At 40.5% G+C, this 10,845-nt stretch overlaps 2 protein-coding genes across 2 annotated transcripts in view; one reads left to right on the top strand and one right to left on the bottom strand.

Annotated features, from left to right (window-relative positions):
* nfatc3a (nuclear factor of activated T cells 3a) overlaps positions 1-500 on the bottom strand; it is a 63,408-nt gene extending 62,908 nt beyond the window's left edge. The window contains exon 1 of the mRNA XM_071490091.1: positions 17-500. Within this exon, the coding sequence (XP_071346192.1) occupies positions 17-107 (91 nt within the window). The 5' untranslated portion in view covers positions 108-500. The remainder of the gene's footprint in view (positions 1-16) is intronic.
* Positions 501-6,089: 5,589 nt separating this feature from the next.
* ddx28 (DEAD (Asp-Glu-Ala-Asp) box polypeptide 28) lies at positions 6,090-9,445 on the top strand. The gene has a single exon (XM_071488164.1). It carries the CDS (start codon positions 6,314-6,316, stop codon positions 8,018-8,020), a length of 1,707 nt encoding a protein of 568 aa, XP_071344265.1. The 5' UTR covers positions 6,090-6,313; the 3' UTR covers positions 8,021-9,445.
* Positions 9,446-10,845: the final 1,400 nt, after the last annotated feature.

Genomic DNA, 10,845 nt, shown 5'->3' with positions numbered 1-10,845 from the left:
ACGGACACGCACTGACCTGCGGGGCCTAGCGGCTGCTGCTGCCCGTCCTCTCCGAAGATCAGCCTGAAGTCCAGCTCCTCATTCCCGGGGCAGTTTGCAGTAGTCATCGGGTTTGACAGCTCGGGCTTTACCCCGCCACTCGACCGTCGACCGCTGGAGCAGTTTATGCTCTCCTAAAATGCCACAACATTTACCGACTGCCACGACGCCGAACTTCAACTTTTGTTCATTTATCTGGTGAGCTTTTCGGCCGTACACCAACCCGTGTCCCCCCCTCGTCTGACTAATCCAAGATGCAGGTCTCTGGCTGCGCTTCCTCCGGCAGTTAACGACCGAAATTCAGGCTTCAACTTCGGAGAAAGTCGCCTGCCGCCTCCGCCTCTCCTCACTGTTTCTGTCCGTCTCCAGAAGCGGCTCACAACAAAGAAGTGCTCTCTGTGCCGGAGTTTAATGTTCGCGATAAAAGCCGATGAATTGTCCTCACAATAGTCTCTCTCTCTCTCTCTCTCTCTCTCTCTCTCTCTCTCTCTCTCTCTCTCTCTCTCTCTCTCCCTCTATCCCAACTTTTACTAACCCCGCGTGACAAGGCAGTTCCAGCGGTGACGTCAGCAGACACAACACAACACGGGGCACGCGCACACACGCACACGCACTGCTCCAGTTAATAAACAGTTCATTAAAAGCCTTACAAAGCCTTGAGCCTAAACTGCAGTGCTTTTGAAGACTCACGTGTTTTGGTGCTTGGAAACATTTAACTTGAAATGTATTAATATTTCATACCTTTAATCCTGACTTGTTCCTATGTGATGAAGCTGTTTTTGCAAACCGAAAGGCATGTGAGCATTTGAAATTTCATCTCGCAACCCTTCTGACCTCGCATCTGCTAGGTCTTACAGCCTCTTTTCTCTGTTTAATTGGTCCTCCATTCTCTTCCTTCCGCCATTAGATTATATGCGGTTGTACTCAACCCTACCCTTTTTGTGAGCCTCCAATCCAAGCCAGAATTGGTAAGTATAATGACACAAAGCACATTTTACCTTTAGACCCTTCGAGCCTGTCAGCACAGAGGCCCATTCATTTCCCAATTTAGGTTTGTCAGTGAGGCTATACTGTTGGAAAGAATGAACAGACATTTTGATTATAGCCCTTTGGATCATTTATGTTGTAGATGACACGACAAGTTTAGTGTCATAGAGAAAAGATGTTGGCTGTGTTCTCAGAGGGGAGAGAGTACGGGGTTGAAATACCTTATTTGCCACTTTCATCTCTGATTCTGCAGGGTTCAGACATGTGTTTCTCACTCAGTGTGAATTATTGCTCTCCAATTTATTTTCTGCTCAAATGGTAATTTAACATAGCACTTTGCAAATGGTGGTTTTTTTGTTGTTGTTGTTTTTTGTTTTTTATTCCAAGACACTACACAAAGATTTTGACCATGGCTGAAAGGATGAAGATGTTGTCACCCATCTATATGGCCAATCAAAGAGCTATGTGAACTCCTACACCTGCAATTAAAATAGGCACTTAATTGTAATTCTGATATTGCAAGTCAATGAACAGTTTTGCTTCTTGTTCATACACAGCACTCACCCTGTATATATCTGCACTATGATCATTTAAATCTCAATGCAGCTCTGAATATCTCTCACTAGAGATAGGTTAAGATTCATCTGAGGCTACGATAGATTAATAGCAAATCCTTCTGTATATGGGCTGTTCTACTCCCTGTAATCTCTGTGCCTCTATCCATCCACCAGTCTCCTCAGGTTAATCTTTATTGGGTAAGCAGCGTAGAGGTTGATACACTTTAGAACTTGAATGATCTTCCTGCCTGACAACATTTGTATTAGTATTCAGTCATTTCCTACAAACAAGCAGGAAATTGTTGTTGTTAGTCCAATCTAGTACTAATTTTATGTATGCAACTCTTTTTTCTTGTTGCGATGCCTCCCAACTGTACTATACACACACACACACACACACACACACACACACACACACACACATTTGTAGCTGATCACGAACATCTGCCTCTATTGAGCAATTTTTTTAATGTTTCACCAAAGGTTTTTGCAACAGCGATAAGCAGAGTTATAAAACATCTGAAGTTTTTATTCTGTGCATTGCTGCTACCATTCATTCTGCCCATCACAGATTAATGACATGAGGCTTTTATGGTCAACTTGCAATAAAAGAAACAGATGAGAACATATATTCTTTGGGTAAAAATCAAAATGAACTTTATATGTTTTTCTATATTCACACTGAAAATGCATACCACCAAGAAAAATAAGCCCTACATATAATCTAATGTACTCCCTTAAAAATCAAAAAAATCTGCAAGTGAACGGTTTGATGTAAATCAGTCCATCCTCAAGACAAATTGCATCTGCAGAAGACAACACCTTCTTATTTTTTGACACAGCCACACTACACATACCTATGCTAGATGCATGTGGGCGTACAGAGAGGCGCTCAGCTCACAAATGCATCTGAAAGCATCAATATCACATTTCCTGTGGTCTTTATTTCCAAGCAAAAACACAAAGTTTAACCCTTTTTGACTTATATGCAATCTTCTGAAGAAACAGATGAGTTGGGCCCAGCAGATATTTGTTCTTCTCAAAACTGTATGGTTGCATCTTCCTGAGTCCCGAGTATACACCAAAGCTGCTACAGTTTCCCTTTTAGACTTCATACAATTTAATGGTATTGTGCCATTTCAGAGTGCTCACAGATACACAGTGGTCCCATTGACAACATATATTGAGACCATGATTTTATTTTACTCAAATGTTTTGCAAAAACTGGTAGAACAGGTACCAAAATGTTCTGCTCGAATAGGTGTATGGTTACTTGACTTAAACAAGTAACAATAAATAATCAATAAATTATATTACTACCTAAAAGAACAAAAGTAGCTGAGGACCACTATGAGGAACACTTAATGTCAAGTTAGTCAAACATGATTATTGTTTAATAATTCATTTCCTGCTTACATACAAGTTCCAATAAAATTCCAGTCTGCATTCAGTAACTGTATTAATCTTTATAACCAAGTCATCTAAAAGATTGATTTACAATGGAAAAGAAATACAATGGGATATCCTCCTGAACTGTGATTCTTGTCCTGTTGCAAAATGTTTGACAATAAATCATCAAAAACTATAAGTAAAGAATGAAAGTAAAAATGATGAATTAAAAATGCACCTTAAAAATGGTCTGAACACATTACAGATTTGGCTTTCTCAATTATGATAACTATAGTGCCATGGAATGAGTTACTTTTCACATGTGCTTAAAAAAGAAAGGAGGACAGGTTTTAGTTGTAATTAACCCAAATGATTCTCAACTCACTGAGTGTGATTTTCCTTTCTTATAATAAAATAATAAAATAATATTCTTACTAAAAATGAATTATTGAATAAGCATAATATTATGATGTGGCAATCACATGATATGACTGAACTTTCTCCTGTGCGACAGTTGTGTCTCCAGACCCACCCGAGTCTAATTCAGGTTACCTGCCTCTCTTATCTTCGCAGATGACCTTTGAAGGGAGAAGATAAAGAAAACGAATTGTGTGGGAGGCTGTAGATGTGGTTTGTGATATTATGTTCTTGTAAAGAAAGTTATGAGGGAAAAAAAAAAACTGTATCTGCCCCCACACTGGTCCTGTTTGAGAGGTGTCACTCTTTCAAGGATTAGGGTTTGCACACACTGCAGAAATGCAACACAGCACCTTGGCAACACATGCAGTGTTCACTAAATGTCAACGAATATCAAATTGCACACAGTACTGTATCAGAATGTCAGCTGATAAGGAATGAAAGGCTCCCTGAGGCAATTACACTGGTTTGTAGAAAAAGAAATATTTATATACAGTCTCCACACTAATATGTAAAAATATTCTTGTATTTTTTCTGTCTGATTCACTAATAGACTGTACTGGTATTAATATTAAGGCAGAGTGAAAAGATGAAATGTTTGCTAAATACAGTTAAATAAATAAATAAATAATAATAATGCTAGAGATGCAATTGATTTGTTTCTTATGTGATCATGCTAAAGAAATGTTTTAGACTTGGAAGACAGTGAACAAATTTGCCATCATCAAACTCTGATGAAGAGTTTAGGTGATTTGAAATCCTCCTTGTTGATTTGTGCTGCCCCCTTTTGTTCAGTCAGTGAAACTGAATATTGACTTCACTCTGATGGGTGAGGTGGAGAGCCCCCACCCGACAAACACAAGCTTGTGGTCTGGACTTAAAAATCTTATATGCAGTGGGAATTTGACTCATTTAAATGTTTAATTTGCATTGATAAGGTGTATTAAATACGTTTACGTATATGGAAGCAGCCATTATTTCGCCAGCTCAGTTCGTTCTATCCATCCATAGGTTGGGAGACACTAATCTAAAACCCCAACTGATGGGGATTCCAGCTGCTACAGCGCTGCTTTGTCCAACATGTGACAGAGAGTCTGTTACTGAAAGAGTGTGTGATGAAGCTATGATTAATCAATAAATGAGCTGATTCATTCAGCACATTGGAAGGTTAGCTGATGTACAATCAATGCTAGATGTGACAGCAGCACTGATGCACACAGTTTGTTTTTTTTTTTTGTTTTTTTTTTTTTGAAATGCTAGGCATAAACACGACTGTCCTTTACAGAAAATAATATGATGGGAAGATAAAACTGTGTCAACCAAAATAGCCTAAATGAATGAAAACATTCCCATCAAGCAGCTGGAGAGGAATGGGGATAAACTGCAGAAAGTTGTGCCCCCTTCCGACCCTCTCTGGATGCATGCCTGGTGAGATTAGTCTCCTTTTTATTGGTTTATACTTTCCAGTAACAACGCAGCAACACTGGATTATCCCTCTGCGAACCCCAGCACAGGCATACAAAAATTATGCCTGTCTTTAGCCTGTAAGTAGCCATCTCCAAAGCATAGACATGAGTGGGTGACTGAATAAGCCCCATAATAATAAATCACAGAAAATGTAAGACTGCTATATTTGGCAATACCAACATTTTCAGATTGATGCAAGTGTATTTTTTATGCATTACACTGTCATGGACTCAGCCTTTGCTGAAGCTGGTTGACCAGAACTCAGAATCATGTGGACTGTTATTGACAGTCCCTGTTGTGTCAGTGACAGTGCTCTTTCTAACCCTCCTCTGATCTATTACAATCTCTGACATTGCTGTACTGCAGGCAGTGCTGATTCACTAGGCCAGAGATCAGCTGATTGATTTACCATTAGAACAGGCATACAATGTACAAGCCTTCAAAATAAATACAGTGGTCAGGTTAGAGAGGGACACTTGTCTGATGAGGGCTAGTTGGTTTGCTGTTGAAACTACATATACTTACTCAAATATTTTTGAAGCCAAAGAAATATTTCCATATATATATTGTAAACTTAGTTTAAAAAGATGTTTACTAGTATATCGTCTGCGGTGCTGTTGAGCTATATTTCTATATGCAGAAAGGTGTTTCTGTTACTTAGCCTACCCTTATTAATATAAACAGGGTAGACAGAAGTCAATAATTAATTAATAATTAAACGCCACAGAATGTGGCCTCTGAATAATCAACACCTCTCTACAACAGTTTCAACAAAAACTGAACATTATAATTCTGTTGAAGGTAAGATTTAGGTAAGACTGTTGTATTAGACTGCATTAGTTTTAGCCAGTTCTATCTAATAAACTGAGCAGTGAGTGTATATTATTAGCCAAATACTAGCCATATATATATATATATATATATATATGTGTGTGTGTGAATTTTCTGAAGGATAAACTCTCCACTCTGTTCTTCTAAAGGAACATGACATCAAATTTATTAAATCTTATGTTAAGAGAAAAGGCTTTCTAAACTTTATGTATTTCATTTGTTTAATGGATGTATTCATTCTCTCTGACTGTTCTGTTCTCAGTTACTGCTTTTATTATTGCCATGGACTTTAAGATATTCTTTCTTTCCTCTACATTTATGTTTGATATTTGTATTTGCTGCCATTTTCTGACCACATATTTCAAATCTGCATGTTGCTTTTCTGTACACGTCATCACCCTACGCCCACTTGACATCATCCACACTCGCCATGAAAGCATGGCGACGTTGCTGTCAAGTGAGACAAGATGCCAACAGATTTACGGTGTTTTTTTGGACAGTTCAAACTGCTTTTAAAGATTCCCAGTGCACGAAATTGGTTTCACCTCCATCTGTAAGTCGTTCGTTCGCCTTTTTTTAGTCTTATCAGCTGATTCTAGGCTGCGAGCGGCCAGTTGAACAGGAAAATGCAGTCTGTGAAGGTCGGCTGTTTGGCTCTGGTTGCGTCGAGAGCTCTCTGCTCAAGTAGGACTTATTGTCCTCAGCTTGTCAAAATATCGGCGGCTGGCTGCCGTGTGAATTGTTCTGTCGGCCACACTCGCTTTTGTCAGACAGCAGCGACGCCAGGGGGGGCCGCGGTCATCCGTGTTCCTCGGTACATGCAGAAGCGAGTCGAAAACGTGAAGCAGACCCGTGGCAAAAACAAGATCAACACCATCAAAGCTGGCAAGCTCCTGATCCAGAGCAGGAACCCTGATCTGAACCAGTCTGCGGGGTACGTGCTTGGAAAGTTCGAGCAGCCCGGTCTCTGCTCGAAAGGATGGAAACATAGCAAATCATTTGGTGACTATTTCACCATCAACAACATCAAGACTGTTGCACCATATGTAACTGAAAACCAGAAAGAGGATGTTGAACAGAAAACATCGGTGACCTTTAGTAACCTCCATATTTGCAAGGAGCTGGTGGAAACTTTAGACAGAATCAACATTACCCATCCCACCACTGTACAGCTGCAGACTATCCCAAAGGTCATGAAAGGTCACAATATTCTTTGTGCTGCTGAGACGGGCTGTGGGAAAACTCTAAGTTACCTGCTCCCTATTGTTAACAGACTGCAGGCTGATAAGGAATCACAGCTGTATTCTGGGAGCTCGAACAAAATTCGCACTTTGGTACTTGTGCCTTCTAGAGAGCTATCTGAGCAAGTGGCTGCTGTGTCCCGGACTCTGTGTGCTCCATTTGGCTTGCTGACAAGGACTCTGGGTGGTGGACGAGGTGTAGGACACATCAAGATGGTCTTCAAGAGGAATCACCCAGATATTTTAGTGGCTACACCAGGTGCTCTGGTTAAGGCCCTGCGGAGACGCTGCCTGGACTTGGGTGAGCTGAGCTTCTTTGTTGTAGACGAGGCCGACACTATGTTTGACCCCAGCTTTTCTGACATGCTGGAGAGCATCCTGCGCCACACAAACATTGCTGGTAATCCCAAGCAAACACGGGGCCTGGGCCATAAAGCCCAGCTGCTAGTGGTGGGGGCCACCTTCCCTGGTGGTGTTGGGGAAGTGCTCAGCCAGGTGACAGACCTTGGCAGCATGGTGGTAATAAAGAGTAAGATGCTGCACTTCCTCATGCCACATGTCAAACAGACCTTCCTCAAGGTAAAGGGTGCTGACAAAATCCTGGAGCTCCACCAAGCCTTGAAGCTGCTCCAACAAGAAAAAGGAGGAGGTGCTGTTCTGGTGTTCTGCAACAAGTCTTCCACCGTCAACTGGTTGGGGTACTCGCTGGAAGAGATGGGCGTACGGCATGTACGACTGCAAGGGGAGATGCCTGCAACTGTGCGTGCAGGCATCTTCCATTCCTTCCAGAAGGGCCTGGTGGACGTGCTGATTTGCACAGACATTGCATCCCGTGGCCTGGACACATCCCATGTGCGCTTGGTTGTTAACTATGACTTCCCAGAGTCCCACACAGACTACATCCACAGGGCAGGGAGAGTGGGGAGAGCAGGAGGGGTGGAGGATGGGGAGGTGCTCAGCTTCGTCACTCATGCCTGGGATGTGGAGCTGGTGCAGAAGATTGAGACTGCTGCTCGAAGGAGGACTAGTTTGCCGGGGATGGAATCAGATATACATGAGCCAAAACCCAAAGTGGTAGAGGCACAGGAATAGAGGACATGTGTATAAATGGAAAACCTGCCTGTGCTATTTGTTACTGTGTGTGTAATGTCGTGGTGACGCAAAGTGATTGCTCGAAGCAGTGTGACATAATGTAATTTTAATTTCAAAAATTGTCTAATGTAAAAAATGTTTGCTTGTACAAAAGTATTTTTTCCGGCATCTAATGCAGATCATATATTAAAATGCTTTCAGTTCAAAGTAAAATTTTACTTAATTTTCTCTTCATTTTCTTTACCTCAGCCATTTAATCAAGTGGTATTTCAGCTTTCAGGCTCAGGAGTTGGGATTTGTAAATGTGTGTATAGCTGCAGTCAGTGTCTCCCAACACTGGCAAATCACACTGAAACTACTGTATCTTAATACTGTATATAAAAACTGGAACGCACATTGAAGAAGTTTGTCTGGACCGTTCCTTACATTGATTAGAGGAAATGTACCTTTTATTTTAAAATTCTTTGGAAATCTATTTTAATAATTTTTACTTCAATTTCAAGTAATGGTTCTTTTTCAGTAAAGAGTAGTGCATGTGTTTAGCCACAAGGTGGTGGCATTTGTCTGATTTCAGGTCATATATAGTAACCGCACCATTGATGGGTCAAAGCATGTATACAGGTTTTTGTGCTTTGTGTCCAGTACAGTAAGTTTGTCACATGGTCACTAATAGATTTCAAATACTTTCAAGCCCACTTTCTACTTTCTGAAAGGTTTGGTGGGTGCTTTTATGTTTCCAGTACAGAAAAACTTCATCAAATTACAGCAGTAATCATTAATCTCCATTCAAGTTGATTATAGAACAAAACCTGACATCTCTCCTGTGTATGTGGTAGGTCTGGTGTACTTGAAAGGATTTCCCCCCTTTTTCTGTGCCTGTGGGTGCTTGTTTAAAGGAAACCACAAAAGTGTCAACATGAAAATCTGCCAGAGTAAATAAAATCTTTGAGATCTTATTTCAAAGGTAATAATCTTTCCTGTGACTCAGGTGTTATCAGTAGGTATTATTTTTAAAAACTTAGTTGAGTTTAGTTTTCATAGTTTTCATGAATTATGAACAGATGACAACAAACTTTTCAAGTAGATGTTTTTCTGCCTGTAAGTTTTATTTGTTATTTTTTATGTTATTTTGAAACATGTAACACAACTGGGGATTTATGCTGAAGTGCTTGTGGAACTGTAGGGATCATGGGAGCAGACGGAAGGACGGTGTTAACGGCGCTGACAGTGACAAGTGGCTTCCATTAGAATGTCTGGAATTTAGCTGTGATTGTCCTGCTCCAGCTGGGGTCAACATCTTTAGGCTGTGCCCCCCCCCCCCCGCTCCCCAAGGTTCACATTTCACCCAAATGTACCCTGACAACAAGGACCCAGTGTCCACTTATAGCATGTGGAGCAACTGTCTCCAATCCCTCAACTTATATTTTTGTCCTGCTTTAACCCAACCGACCCCAGCAAAAGTAAAATAATTAAATACTCTATCAAATGTCCCACTTCACGGTGGCTGTGGTGCCCCATTTCTTAAAAGCATAAGATGATGTTAGACCATAGATCTTTGCCGTAAATAGACACACCAGCATTTTCACACATGACGATCAGTTTACTCATCACATTAAGTATACTACACAGTCTGTAGACGTTGTTTAATGTAGATACAAGTCTCAAATACAAGCTGTTATTAATGTATTTATCAGCTGCTAAAACTCCTATGGACACCCATAAGTAGACGCTGGTATATAAACAGATAATGAATGACAATATAGTAAAACACAGTTGTAATAATATAATGTAATATAATGATTGTATATCAATTCCAGATAAAGGAAGTAGAGAAAATAACCCTGATTAGGTCATAGTGATGTCATCAGGGTTATCTCAGCTTGGGCTCAGAGAATATGAATTCATAACAAAAAGTCTGGGTTACAAATTGGGAGGGGTTTGGTGTTTGAAAGATGTGGGCATTAACCATGCAGGGATGGTCTAAAGATGCTATTAAGTTGCATCATGGGAAATGTAGGATGCATTTTTGGAGCTTGACTAGGACTGAAAGCCTTGGCCTGTACTTCTGTACTTGATGAGCCTATTTTTTATTTTTATTTTTTAAACAACCCTCCATTCAAAATCATGTTTTTTTGCTTGTTGGTTGTTAGAGCTTCACTTTGGAGAATGATGTGGCCTATGTGCAGAGTTTGACATTAGGAGGCTGTTTTCAAATCCATCTACTGACAGAGTAAGTTTCTCTTTGCTCACCCTATATTTGAATGAGCAGCATTTTGTGACATCACAACTGGTTTGCAAACCCAATCGTGGTCCAATAAGCAAATTACACACAAGTGATGTGGAAACATGAAGCCTCAGGTGCACAAACACTGAGAGGAGACTGACGTACGAAACATCTTGTGTCCAGCAGTTAAACTTCTGAGACAATCGATATTTACATATTCACAGACTGTGGTTTTTTTCAATGAAGGAAAAGGCTTAAATGTAAATTTAATAACGTTTAACCAGTTTCTTGAACATTTTGGTGGAAATAACATATTAGACACAAACTATAATTACAAGCAGAGTATTTCTATATGGCCCAAAACATGTCATCTGCATCTTTCATCTGCCTCCCACAAGTTCCCCACCTATATAAAGGTTTCACACTAAATTGCTGGAATACTGCGTTAAGATGCTTTTGGGAAATGGGATTTGTGGGGCACAGCAAGGGGGGAAATATAAAGATGGCTGGTTTGAGGTCACTGCTCCTCACTGCCCAGCCTACAGTAAAACAAACGATGAACATTTCTGAACTTCCTCTCAAATATTTGAGCAGGTGGTGA

This window comes from Trachinotus anak, unplaced genomic scaffold (genome assembly GCF_046630095.1).
Source record: "Trachinotus anak isolate AG129_WGS33_773 ecotype Australia unplaced genomic scaffold, CSIRO_AGI_Tana_v1 ptg000011l, whole genome shotgun sequence".
Taxonomy (NCBI): Eukaryota; Metazoa; Chordata; class Actinopteri; order Carangiformes; family Carangidae; genus Trachinotus; species Trachinotus anak.
This window is presented reverse-complemented; position numbering and strand designations above follow the sequence as displayed.